The sequence below is a fragment of the Chiloscyllium punctatum genome, chromosome 8, assembly GCF_047496795.1.
Source record: "Chiloscyllium punctatum isolate Juve2018m chromosome 8, sChiPun1.3, whole genome shotgun sequence".
Taxonomy (NCBI): domain Eukaryota; kingdom Metazoa; phylum Chordata; class Chondrichthyes; order Orectolobiformes; family Hemiscylliidae; genus Chiloscyllium; species Chiloscyllium punctatum.
Window position 1 is genome coordinate 72,061,520 of NC_092746.1, and position 14,376 is coordinate 72,075,895.

General features: G+C 41.7%; 1 protein-coding gene across 1 annotated transcript in view; it reads right to left on the reverse strand.

The window, feature by feature from the left end:
• Positions 1-645: 645 nt before the first annotated feature.
• The window catches only part of gpd1c (glycerol-3-phosphate dehydrogenase 1c), a 56,129-nt gene continuing 42,398 nt past the window's right edge, over positions 646-14,376 (reverse strand). Inside the window, exons 7-8 of the mRNA XM_072575766.1 lie at positions 11,239-11,345; positions 646-8,653 (exon numbers count right to left, since the gene is read on the reverse strand). Coding sequence (XP_072431867.1) covers positions 8,557-8,653; positions 11,239-11,345 — 204 coding nt within the window. The 3' untranslated portion in view covers positions 646-8,556. The remainder of the gene's footprint in view (positions 8,654-11,238; positions 11,346-14,376) is intronic.

Below are 14,376 nucleotides of genomic sequence, written 5' to 3' on the forward strand. Positions count from 1 at the left end.
ACCTCCTTGGCTGTGCAGTGAAGGATGACAAACATTTTTCCTTCCCAATGCTTCTTTTCAGTAACTGATGTACAAGGACACCTCGGTCCCTTTGTACATCAACATTTCCCATTTTAATCACTATTTAAATAATACTCTGATATACTGTGTTTCTGACCAAATAGATAACTTCACATTTATCCACAGTTTACTGCAACTGCCAAATTTTTGCCTCTTCATTCAACTAGTCTAAATTGCCATGATACAAATTTACTTCTTCCTCAACAGTTACTTGGCTTTGCATCATCAGTGAAATTTCATTCTCTCATCCAAATTATTGCTGTATTTAGTGAGTAGCTGGGGTGAAGTGGTACCTCACTAGTCCCTGCCATCCAATCCAAAAAAAAGAGCTATTTGTTCTTATTTTGGATAGCATCAATAGAATGCGACCTCTGGAATATTAATAGACATAAAGTGGGCAGAGGTTTCTTAGAATAGATTGCAGAACACCTGCCCGTCAGAAACATAGACAGTATACAGAGAAAGCGTCAGCCCCAAGCAATCAAACAGCTATCCACAAGTTGTATATGATCAAATTAGGCAGTGATAGAATATTTAAATTGATAAAAGACTGAAATCCATTTTCTCTTTATAAAAATGCACTGCAGATACTTTTTATTTCTTTCACTCATTACTTCTTTGTTTTGAAGCTTAATGGAATCACTAAATATACTGAAAATCACATTTTTACGCAATGACGGTCAATTGTACTTCACGGTGTCATGCCGAGTATCTGATTGTTATGAACAGTTGACAGATTTTGAAAAATGTTCTTCTTGTTACCATTTTTTGGAATACACTAAAAAAATCAGAACAACTTTAATCTTTATTTTAAAATGTTAGTGTAGAAGTTTGATATTCCAATAAGTGATGAAATATTACACAATTACATTGTAGTCATCCACTTGCAGAATTAAAAAGTTAATAAATTACAGTTGCAAAACATTTCATTTATAATTTTTTTTCACAATTTCACTTCTATACATTTATAGCAGTATCAATAATTTATTGCACACCTTCCTTGGCAGTGTTTAATTTTCTGTAGTGGGAGCACTTGTTCTTACTTTCTGTGCACATTTGCCAACTCTTTCAGAGCATACTTTTCATAAAATTATGTATGAACATTTCTGATTACCACAATTTGCAAGTTGACCATTGAATAGATCTTGTATTAATTAACAAATAAAAAGTAATTTAAAACAAACTGTTTTAAAAGCACTGCAAGCTTTACACAAAAAAAAAGTTTTAGTTCTGACAAAATGTTGAAATAAATGCTAATTAGATTCCCACAGTGTGGAAACAGGTCATTCGGCCCAACAAGTCCACACTGACCCTCTGAAGAGCAATCCACTCCCCTCTGACTAATGCACCTAACACTATGGGCAATTTAGCATGGCCAATCCACCTGACCTGCACGTCTTTGGATTGTGGGAGGAAACTGGAGCACGCAGATGAAACCCATGCAGACACAGGGAGAAGGGGCAAACTCCACACAGTCACCCAAGACTAGAATTGAACCTGGGTCCCTGGCACTGTGAGGCTGCAGCGCTAACCACTGAGCCACCTTGCCACCCTATTGCTCCTCCCTACACAGGTGTCTTTGCACCACACTGTTTCCATATCCTTTCATCCTCTTTTCTTCTGCCTTTACATCCCAATATAGACTGCAAGCAGGAACTCTGGCTTGGCACCAGTTTATTTTCTTTTGATTACAAGGCGCGACCATCACTGCCAAACCCAGCACTTGTTGTCAATTCCTAATCCTGGAGGAAAAAATGTTAGCCACTTATTAAACCACTGCAGTCCATGTGGTGCAGGTACATCAACAATGCTGTTGGGAAGGAAGCTTTAGGACTGTGATCAAACAACAATGAAGTAACAGCTATATTGTTTTCGTCAAAGTGATCAGAATGGGCACATGAGGGTATTTGCAGGTTAGCGTTCCCACTCGTTCATTGCTATGTGTTTCTGGATGGCAGAGGTCATACATTTAGAAGGTGCTTTTGAAGGAGCTTTGGGGAGTTGCAGTGCAATTTGTAGTGGTACACAATGTTGCCACAGTATGTCAGTGATGAAGGGAGAGACATTTAAAGTGGTGGGTGGAGTGCCAATCGAACAGGCTGCTTTGTTTGGGATAGTGTTAAACCTCTCAAGTGTTAATGAAGCAGCTTCATCTAAGCAAGTGCAGAGCATTTCACCACATTCCCGGTTTTTCCCTTATGAATGGCAGATAGGCTTTGTTGAGCCTGGAGGTGAGTTTCTCTGACCTCAGCGCAATGTTGGCACTATATATTGATCTCAGAGCCCTTGATTCAGTGAGGTAGTCAAGTGGTGATCTCTGCTGAAACTAGATATGTACACATATTGTGTACAGATGACATTGGGTTTAACAACAATTCTCTGTCACCATATTTATCATCATAGCTACCCGACGAAGGAGCTGCGCTCTGAAAGCTTGTACTTCTAAATAAACCTGTTGGACTATAACCTGGTGTTCTGTGATTTTTAACTTTGTGATACGTATTGACATTCAGCTTGATTAATGGCCATATGGAAAAGCTATGGTCTCTTGGCTTCATCAACTTTTAATTCAGAAAACATAACAGTGAACTCTGCAGGAGTGGTAGGGAAAATTAAGTTTTCTTTTAAATTAGGTAGTGTAATTTTTTCTCCTTTGCCAGTTATACAATTATTTTTTCCATCTCCAATCATACAATTACTTTTCTGAGTGAGATTTGGGGGCCTGGTCAGTCTGGTTATATTTTAAGTATTGTTGGATTACTCATTTTCCAGCTGCCTCCTTTGCAGCAACCACTGTTATACTTCCCAAGGTAGCCCCAAGGCAAATGTAGAAAGCTGCTGCAATCTGCATCTTTTCACACCATGGTGCAGTAAGTCACTGACAATGCAGAAAATGAGACATCATCTACCTCAAATAATTTGAATGCATAGAATAATACATTTTGTGAAACTTGAAAGGGTTCAGAAAAGATTTACAAGGATGTTGCCAGGGTTGGAGGATTTGAGCTACAGGGAGAGACTGAACAGGCTGGGGCTGTTTTCCCTGGAGGGACGGAGGCTGAGGGATGACCTTATAGAGGTTTACAAATTCATGAGGGGTATGGATAGGGTAAATAGACAAGGTCTTATCTCTGCGGTGGAGGAGTCCAGAATGAGAGGGCATAGGTTTAGGGTGAGAGGGGAAAGATATAAAAGGGACCTAAGGGGCAACTTTTTCACAGAGGGTGGTGTGTGTATGAAATGAGCTGCAAGAGGAACGGTGGGCGGCACGGTGGCACAGTGGTTAGCACTGCTGCCTCACAGCGCCAGAGACCTGGGTTCAATTCCCGCCTCAGGCGACTGACTGTGTGGAGTTTGCACATTCTCCCCGTGTCTGCGTGGGTTTCCTCCGGGTGCTCCGGTTTCCTCCCACAGTCCAAAGATGTGCAGGTCAGGTGAATTGGCCATGCTAAATTGCCCGTAGTGTTAGGTTAGGGGTAGATGTAGATGTAGGGGTATGGGTGGGTTACACTTCAGCGGGGCGGTGTGGACTTGTTGGGCCGAAGGGCCTGTTTCCACACTGTAAGTAATCTAATCTAATCTAAAGGAAGTGGTGGAGGCTGGTACAATTACAGCATTTAAAAGGCTTCTGGAGGGACATATGAATAAGAAGGGTTTGGAGGGATATGGGTCGGTGCTGGCAAATGGGACTAGATTCATAGAATCCCTACAGTGTGGCCCAACAAGTCCACACCCACCCTCTGAAGGGTAACCCTAAGACCCATTCCCCTACCCGATTACTCTACATTTCCCCTGACTAATGCACCTAACCTACACATCCCTGAATATTATGGACAATTTAGCATGGTCAATTCAGCTAACCTGCTGAGAGGAAACTGGAGCATGCGGAGGAAACCCACGCAGACACAGGGAGAATGTGCAAATTCCACACAGACAGTTGCCAAGACTGGAATCAAACCTGGCTCCCTGCTGGCGCTGTAAGGCAGCAGTGCTAACCACACAGTCACTGTGCTGCTCTAAGATTGTACTAAATCAAAATGAAAGGATTTTATAAATTAGTAATCCAATGAGGATTCCCTCAATACCTTAACTGGCCTGTACAGGGCACCAAGGGTGATCATGCTGCCATAAGTCCCCAGTTACAATTTCCACTTCTGCCCAGCAATTAAACATGTCTCCAAGCTACTCAAACTTGGTCACAATAATTAGCATAGCTTTACTTTGTAATTCTCCCTGTCTTCCTCTAATGGTGTGTACAATCCGTTCAACAAAACCCTTTTTTATCCTCTTTACATACTGACAGGATTGCTGTGCATTGTTAGCATTTTTATCTCCCACCAGAGTAGATAAGCTCTTTGTCTGTTATGTACTGCGGAACCTGAGCTACACTAAGTCCAGCAAATTCCACAGCACCAGCAGATTGTTGCAGAGCTGGCTTGATTCAAAGCTGCAAATGTATTGTGATTTGATGTCCCTATGTAAACAAGATACCTATTGTTCTAGTGTGAAATGCAAACATTCTAAATCAGTGCATTAAATTGAGGGACAATGGAGGGCTGATTTTATCTCTGATCTAATTCTGGGTAGCCAGTATTGGTGAGATGTACAAGGGAACAAATCTACCAGGGAGCCGCAAATTATTCTTGTAATGCACAGAGTAGCACCCCTGCAAACTGAGTTTTGAGTAAAGTACATCTTTGTCATCTAAGCCTGGGGTTTATTCTCCCTTATTCTCCTGCTCAGGGAATGAGATAAAATTACAGTCAGCTCCTGAAGATAGCCTCAGAACAAAATATGTTAAAAAACAAAAAAATAGAAATTGCTGGAAAAGCTCAGCGGGTCTGGCAGCATCTGTGGAGAGAAAGTAAATGTTTCGGGGTAAGTGACCCTTTGAAGCAATTTCTATTTTTATCTCTGATTTATAGCATCAGCAATTCTCTCATTTTTACATTTTAAAGGGGCAGTGTTTGCTGACACCAAAACTGCAGGGCAACTGTGCCCACGTGATCAGCTGAAGATGTGCGGGTGCACTAGTTGCAGACCTTCTACAACACTCTAACATGATGGCAGAAATTACCTCCACGGGGAGGGGGGGGGCGTCTCATCAGTCTCACCCTCACCTGTTCAAAGTAAGAAGATAAATTTGGAGGTCCATGGCAGATCCAGGTAGGTAAGTTACCTGGGCAAATTTATCTAACTATCTAATTTCTGTTGGGTGACTTGGGTTATAATAATTTTCAGAATCCAGAATCTTTATTCCAAATAAACCAGTGTTACACAACTACCAATTCAAATGCAGTGGCCTTTCCATGAAGTGAAGGTGAGAGTGAGTTGGTTCTACAGGAAACCTGGAAGATTACGTTTCCTGCAGACCCACATTTTCATCTTGGTTTTCCAGCTGCAGCCAGTCAGGTGAAGAGGTAGGCAGACAGTCTGGCTGGATGGAAAAGCCTGTGCCACTGGGCTGTAGCCTCAGAGCAGAGAGAAGGGAGGTGATGAGTCAAGGGATGTGGATCAGACAGTCAATGATACTACAGGGCATGACTAGGGGGAATGAAAGCCCAAAATAGAATTCTCTGGCTGGTGGACATCATGAAGGGTGTTGTTTGATCGTGGATGGGGTTTGAGGGAGGTGGTGGGGAGAATGGACACTCCCTGCCTTTCTTTAACAACTGTGCTTCTCAGGAAAGCCGATCAGCCTCTGAGAAATTTAAAATAAAAACTAAATCTTTGGAATGGTCAATGCATGCCCATGAGCAGACTGGTCTTCCTGCCTCATTAAAACCAGAAGTGGGCATGTTGGAGTCACCTTTCAGACGTTCAAGATTTGACATCCACCACCCCAACCTCCAAGTCAACTTCATCCTTTATTATAGGGTGGGAATGGGATGGGATTTTAAAAATTCTTACCTGTATACCAGTAATGAGATCCAATTTACTTCCACATCATTTCATTCCAAATGTGAATGGAGAATAAAGCAGAGCAATTTTCTTTGTTTGGTCAAATGGATGCTTAACGTATATAAAAAAAACCCATCATTGTTCAGTTGAGATTTCAGACTTTCTATTTAAAACCTATCACTAGCCTTGAGTTTTGAATTCAAGTTCATGAGCAATGTATACAAATAGAGTTTCTGCTTGTCCAGTGTGGATTGCTCATTCAACCTATCCAAGTCGAGTGCCTTAGGTGCAGAGAGGAAAATAAAATGTCAGAAATCTGAGAATTAAAATTGCATTAAAACAAAGATTGGAAAATACTGAAATGGTCATAACAAACAGCATCTGAGAGAAAACAAAAGTAATGTTTCAGGTCAAAAATTTCTTCCTCAGGACTAGAATATATTTCAGATGAACAGATTATTTTTAAATCTAGAACATAGAGGAAAATAAATAGAATGACCTCTAAAGTACTTAGGTGGAGAATAGAAGATTAACAAATTTAAAATGTGGTTACGGAATGAAGCTAAACTAGTCCGTGATGAAATACAAGGAGGGAAGAACACAGTGAAGAAAGGGAAGGAGGTAAAATGAGAGAAACCAAAAGTATACCAAGAAGAGTTTCACTGTAGGTTGGCAGAGTCAAGGTATAGAGATTTCCCAAAGCATGTGGGATGTGCTGGATTTTAACCGGCTCAAGGTTGCACCCTACTGTCTCACACCACCTGCAAGCTTCCCATTGCTTGTCCAGCCAGAGTTGTAATTAGGACTCTAGCTTGCACTGCTATCTTGTACTGAACGAAAAGTACCTCAGCCCTCAACGTTAGGTCATGATTGCATTAGTGAATCGAGTTGACCCAATTACTGTCCTGGAGTATTGTCCATCTCTCATGACTTAAGTATCAACTTACCAAGTACACCACATAGACTGACCTGGTTCTGAACTTCCAGCATGGTATGTCTGCATCCCTTAAAGCCAGTTATCTTAGAGTCCAATGTATCATTTTTCACCTTTGTACACTATCTCCAGATAATATCATACCACAAGATTCATCCCAATTTTAGCTTCACATTACCCATTTATTGAGGTCTAATGAAGGAACTGAAACCTGCTTCAGTCCTTTGCAAAATCTGGAGCTACAAACTGAGAGGTATGCACCTTGGATAGCCAATAGTCATTTCGGAATGGTCATCAACAAGAATAAATCTTCCTCTTCTACAGCAGCAAGAAATCTACCTCACAGCTTGGTTTGGAAATTTTCAAAGAGGCAAGAGTCTGTCTTCTGTCACATTTCTAGGAGGTCTGGATTGCACAGGGGACCTACACTTCTATCTGCCAGAAATTCAATCCCATACTGGAATTCACTTTTGTTGCATAAAGAGGAGGAGGAACATAATGTTCTTTGTTGTTTTCCTTTATCACGTACAAAGAACAAATTCAGGACTAACTTAGCAAGAGTCATGACCTCTCGGAGTACTGATCTAAAATTAATGATCAGGCAGATGCTCTTAGTATCTCCCAGTTAATATCCTTTCAGTCTTGCAGACACATAACAGTATGTGTTGACACCCACAATATTATCCCCTGAACACCCATTAATTAAAAAGAACAGTGCATGCTGGATTAGTAGCTAAGTCTACCAACAATACAAAATACTGTGTGGCAATAGTCTCAGAAATACCAAGTGGAAAAAACAGCAGAGCTCACATTGACATAACATGGTTCATGACTTAGAATGTCCCAATGTGCTTTAAAGCCAATTACATTTTTGAAATATAGTTGTATTTGCAAACATTCTCCCAATACTGCAGTGAAGTGGCATCTTAGATTGTGTGCCCAGGTCTCCAGACTGGGGCTTGAACTCAAACTGCGGGTTCAGAGCTAGAGTCCTACCATTAAGAATAGACAGTCTATTGTCACTTTAAGAAAAATAAGTAACAAAATTGCTTTGATCTAAGAAAGTCTATTTGATTTTTATATTATATTTTGTTTACTTCTCTGCTAAAACCTAGAAGAAGCAAGGTGTGCAATTAATTACAGTAAACATCACATGCTTAAAACAGATAATGTCGAAGATAATGGATTTTCATAAAATCATATTAAAAATAATAAATTCAACCTTTTAGTAAGAATTTTAAAAGAATTGGGCACTCTTCTGTAATAGAGCAATATAATTAGTGATAACAGACTTTCATGAGCATCTTGATCAACATTTAAAGAACTAAATTAATTGATGCACAAACGCTTATTCAAATATCATGTCAATGTGCATGCAATCCAGCTGCTATTGTATTTCCATCATGAACAGGCACTCATTAAGCCTCTTGCGCACTAAGGCATTAACTGTAAATTTATTTCAATCAATTACAACATTTCAAACGTTAACTGACGATACAATGGAACCTCCATTGAAAGTCAGGCTCACTTACTGATCTGACCGATTGGTGTCATACTGTTTAGTTCATAGATAGTTACACATGATCTCTTCCAGATGGTGATCCACACGTGGTTATCTCATAATCGCCCCATGCAAGAGGAACACTAAGTAATTCAGCATTTTACATGTGTTCTGGGTGACTCTGCAGACAGGCAATCAAGTCTTTCACTGGCTTGCCTTCATAGCAAATTTGGTACACTGCAGTGAACAAAGGGAACCTATAAAAAGAATGTGAATATGTATGGGTTTGTGCCAGGTTAAGAGAGTTGGGAGCAGCAGAACTGTTGCTTTATTCAGAACACACGTAGCAAAACACAGAAATGTATACACAAATAAGCTCTACATGTAGGGAGAAGCTGAATAGCCTGCAGCTATTTTCCCCGGAGCATCAGAAGCTGAAGGGTGATCATACAGAGGTTTATAAAATCATGAGGGGCATGGATAGGGTAAATAGACAAGGTCTTTACCCCAGGTTAGGGGAGTCCAAAACTAGAGGGCATATGTTTAAGGTGAGAGAGGAAAGATTTAAAAGGGATCTAAGGGCAACTTTTTCAAGCAGAGGATGATGTGTAGATGTAGGTTTACTCGCTGAGCTGCAAGGTTCATTTTCAAATGTTTCGTCATCATACTATGTAACATCTTCAGTGAGCCTTCGGAAAAAGCACAGCTGATGATTCCTGCTTTCTATTTATATGTTTGGATTTCTTCGGGTGAAGTGTGCAATGGAATGAGCTACCAGAGGAAGTGGTGGAGGCTGGTATAATTAAAACATTTAAAAAGGCATTTGAATGGGTATATATTTAGGGGAAAGTGAGGACTGCAGATGCTGGAGATCAGTGTCAAGTATGTGGTGCTGGAAAAGCACAGCAGGTCAGGCAGCAACCGAGGAGCAGGAGAATCAACGTTTCGGCAAAAGCTCTTCATCAGGAATGAGGCTTGTGAACCAAAAGGGTGGAGAGATAAACGGGAGGGCGGTGAGGCTGGGGGAAAGGTAGCTGAGAGTGCGATAGGTAGATGGAGGTGGGGGCAATGGTGATAGGTCGGAGAGGAGGGGGGAGCAGGTAGGTGGGAAGGAAGGTGGACAGTTAGGACAGATCAAGAGGGCAGTGCCAAGTTGGAAGGTTGGAACTGGGATTGAGATAAGGTTGGGGGAGAGAAGGGGAGGATAGTAGTGAAATCCACATTGATCCTGTGTGGTTGAAGGGTCCCAAGGCGAAAAATGAGGCATTCTTCCTCCACGTGTCGGGTGGTTAAGGTATGGCAATGGAGGAGGCCCAGGACCTACATGTCCTTGGTAGAATGGGAAGGGGAGTTAAAGTGTTCGGCCACGGGGCGGTATGGTTGGTTGGTGAGAGTGTCCTGGAGATGTTCTCTGAAGCGGTCTGCAAGTAGGTGTCCTGTCTCCCCAATGTAGAGGAGACTGCAATGGGAGCAACTGACACAGTAAATGACATGTATGGAAGTGCAGGTGAAACTCTGATGAATGTGAAAGTCTCCTTTGGGGCCTTGGATGGAGATTGGGGGTGGGGTTGGGGGGGAAATGTGGGCACAGGTTTTGTAATTCCTGCAGTGGCAGGGGAAGGTGCCTGGAGGGGAGGGTAGGTTGGTGGGGGTGCATGGACCTGACAAGAGAGTCGCGGAGGGAATGGTCTTTACAGAATACGGATATGGGTGGGGAGGGAAATATCTGTTCTAAACCGGCACCGTCCTCTTGAACTTTCCTACCTGATTTCGCTGCTCCTTGGATGCTGCCTGAACTGCTGTGCTCTTCCAGCACCACTAATCCAGAATCTTCCTTCCCACCTATCCACTCGGCTCCCCTCTCCAATCTACCACCTTCACACTCACCTTCATCTACCTATTGTGTTCCCAGCTACTGGCCAACCCCCTCATTCCTGATGAAGAGCTTATGCACTAAACATCTACTCTCCTGCTCCTCAAATGCTGCCTGACCCAGCTGTGCTTTTACAGCACCACACTGTTTGACTCTGATCTCCAGCCTGTCCTAGAAAGTCCTCACTTTCTCCAAAGTGAAGTTGACAAATTAAATGGATTAAAAGGTTTAACAGTGGATGGGTGAAGTGAAAAAAGACAAAAATGGAGCAGGCCTGGGAAGAAAGTTGAGATTTGTTCAAGCAACATCCTCAAGTTCACACTCCCTGACTGAAAGAGGCAAGCATAACAATTGGTTGTAATCAGATTATGAAAATCTTTTTTGCTGTGCCACTCAAAATTGATCCATTTGGTAGGAAGGGTGCAGAAAACAAAGAGCATAATTCTAAAAGGTGATGCAGCAGAGCAACCTGGGACTATATGAAGAAAAATCATTGAACATGGCAGAGCAGGCTGAGAAAGCATTGAATAAAGCATTATGGCTTTGTAAATAAGAACAAGGTATACAAAAATAAGGTTATTATGAAAACCCTTTATAAAACACTTCTGCAGACACAAGTGGATTATTATGTAAAGTTCTAGGCATTACACTTTAGGAAGGGTGTGAAAGCGTTAACAAGGGTAGAGAAAATTTCATGAGATTGGCTCCTTGGTGGAGTAACGATAGTTACATGAAGAGACTGGACTGTCCTCCTTGAAGCAAGATTAATAGGAAATTTAATAAAGGCATACAAAACCTTTTTGAGAGAAAGAAAATGTGGCACAGTAATTGTGCTTCAGAGAACATCAAACCAATCAATCACAGCATATTGAATAGCAGCCAGCAATAGCAAATGTGGCTAAACATAGGCAGAAAAGACAAGAGGCACAAGTATAATCGTCAAGTAAGGAACAAGCAAACTCAACTTACTTATCTACTATTCCCTTCTGTTTGAGAATCTGGTGCACTTCCACTGAAGTCTGAGGACCCTGGAGTTTCTGGCCATTCAACATCTCCTGTTCCAACTGCTCAATAGTCTGAAGAACAAATAAATCCACACACTGCTGTAATGTCATTCCGTACATGACAAATTATTGATGCTGACCTAATATATATTTATCCACACACCACTTTTTCATTAAAGTACTAGTATTAAAGGTATGGTTGCTGAGTTCGCTGATGACATAAAGGTTGGTATAAAACTAAGTTGTGAAGAAGACAAAAGGAGACTACAAAAAGATACTGATGGGTTAAGGAGAATGGGCAAACATGTGGCAAATGGAGAATAATATGGGAAAATTTGAAAGTGTCTTCTTTGGCAGGAAAAATGAAAGTAAACAATCCTATCTAAATAGTGAGAGATTGCAGTGCTCAAAGACACAAGAGGATCTGCGTGGTCTAGTGCATGCATCACAAAGGTTAGCCTGCAGGTACAACAAGTGAGATACTAAACAAGTATTTTGCATCAGTGTTTATGGTGGAGAAGGATATGGAAGCTGGAAAACTTGGAGAAATGGTGACATCTTAAAAAGTGTCCATATTACAGAGGTTGTGGTGCTCAAGGACTTAAAACATATAAAGATGGATAAATGTCTGGACATGATCAGGCATATCCCACAACTTTGTGGGAAGCTAGGGTCCCTTGCTGAGATATTTGTGTCAATGATAGCTGTGGGTGACATGCTGGAAAGCAGGAGGGTGGCTAAGTTAGTGCCATTACTTAAGAAAGGTGTTAATGAAAAGCCAGGAACTATAGACAACTGAGCCTGACATCAGGGGTGGGTAAGTTGTTGAAGGAGATCCTAAAAGGACAGATTTACATGTGTTTGGAAAAGCAAGGATTGATCAGGGATAGTCAACATAGCTTTGGTGTGGGAAATTGTTCCTCACTAACTTGATTGAGTTTTTTTGAAAACGTGACAAAAGATTGATGAAGGTACAGCAGTTGTCTACATGGTCTCAGCAAAGTGTTCAACAAGGTTCCGGATGGTAGACTGGTTAGCAAAGTTAGACCTTAGGAAATCCAGAGAGAGCTAGCCATCTGGATACAAAATTAACTTGAAGGTAGGAGACAGAGGATGGTGGTAGAGGGTTGCTTTTGGACTGAAGGCCTGTGACCAGTGATGTGCTACAAGAAATGGTGCATGTGAATATAGGAGGAATGGTTAATAAGTTTGCAGGTGAGATTAAAACTAGGGGTGTTGTGGACAGTAAAGAAGGTTATCGCAGAACAATAGAAGCTTGATCAGATGGGCCAAGGAGTGGCAGATGGGTGTTTACTTTTAGATAAATGTGGGGTGTTGCATTTTGGAAAGGCAGAACTTTTACTCTTGATGGTAGAGTCTTGGGGAGAGTTGTTGAAAAGAGACCTTGGGGTACAGGTTCATATTTCCTTGAAGGTGGAGTTGCAGTTTGACAGGACAGTGAAGGCAGTGTTTGGTACACTTGCCTTTATTGGTCAGTGCATTTAATATAGGAGTTTGGATGTCATGTTGCAGCTATGTAGGATATTGATTAGGTTACTATAGGAATATGGTGTTCAATTCTGGACTCCCTGCTATAGGAAAGATGTTGTAACTACAGGGTGCAGAACAGTTTCATAAGGATGTTGCCAGGTTTGGAGGGTTTGAGCAATATGGAGACTGAATAGCATGGAGCTTTTATCTTTGGAGCGCGGAGGTTGAGGGGTGACCTTAGAGGTTTATAAACTCATGAGAAGCACGGATAGGTAAATAGCCAAGGTCTTTTTTCCCAGGGTGGTGGAGTCCAAAACTAGAGGACATAGGTTTATGATGAGGGGAAGAATTTAGAAGGGACCTAAAGGGCAGCTTTTTCTAGCAGGGGGTGGTGCGTATATGGAACGAGCTACCAGAGGAAGTGGTGGAGGTTAGTACACTAAGAAAATTTAAGAGCCATCTCGATGGATACATACATAGGAAGGGTTTACAGGGATTTAGCCAAATGCTAGCCAATGGGACTAGGTTAATTTAGGATATCTGGTCAGCATGGATGAGTTGGACCGAAGGGTCTGTTTCTGTGCTGTATGATTCTATACGTAAGTAGAATCCTTTGGTCCAATTCATCCATGCTGACCAGATATCCTAAATTAATCTAGTCCCATTTGCCAGCACTTGGCCCATATCCCTGTTAACCCATCCTATTCAAAAACCCAACCAGATGCCTTTTAAATGTTATAATTGTGCCAGCTTCCATCACTTCCTCTAGCAGCTCCTTCCATACACACTGTCCTCTGTGTGAAAATGTTGCCCGTTAGGTGTCTTTTAAATCTTACCCCTCTCACCTTAAACCTATGCCCTCTAGTTTTGGACTCCTCCACCCCAGAAAACAAACCTTGGTTATTCATCTTATGCATGGCCATCATGATTTTATAAACCTCTATAAGGTCACCACTCAGCCTCCGACGCTCCAGAGAAAATGGCCGCAGTCTATTCAATCTCTCCCTGTAGTTCAAACCCTCCAAACCTGGCAACATCCTTGTAAATCTTTTCTGAGCCCTTTCAAGTTTCACAACATCTTTCCAATTGGAGGGAGACCAGAATTGCATGCAGCATCCAATAATGGCCTAACCAATGTCCTGTACAGCCACAAAATGACATTCCAACTCCTATACTCAATACATTGAGCAATAAAGGCAGACATACCAAATGCCTTCTTCACCATCCTATCTACCTGCAACTCCACTTTCAAGGAACTATGACCCTGCACTCCAAGGCCTTTTTGTTCAGCAACACTTCCAGGATCTTACCACTAAGTGTATAAGTCCTGCCCTGATTTGCCTTTCCAAAGTGCAGCACCTCATATTTATCTTGATTAAACTCCATCTGCCACTCCTCGGCCTATTGACTCATCTGATCAAGATCCCATTGTACTCTGAGGTACTTCTTCACTTCTTCGCTGACCACTACACCTCCAATTTTGGTGTCATCTGCAACTTACTAAACATACTTTCTATGTTCACATCCAAAGCATTTATGTAAATGACAAAAGGCAGTGGACCCATCACTGATCCTTGTGGCACTCCACTGGTCACAAGCCTCCAGTCTGAAA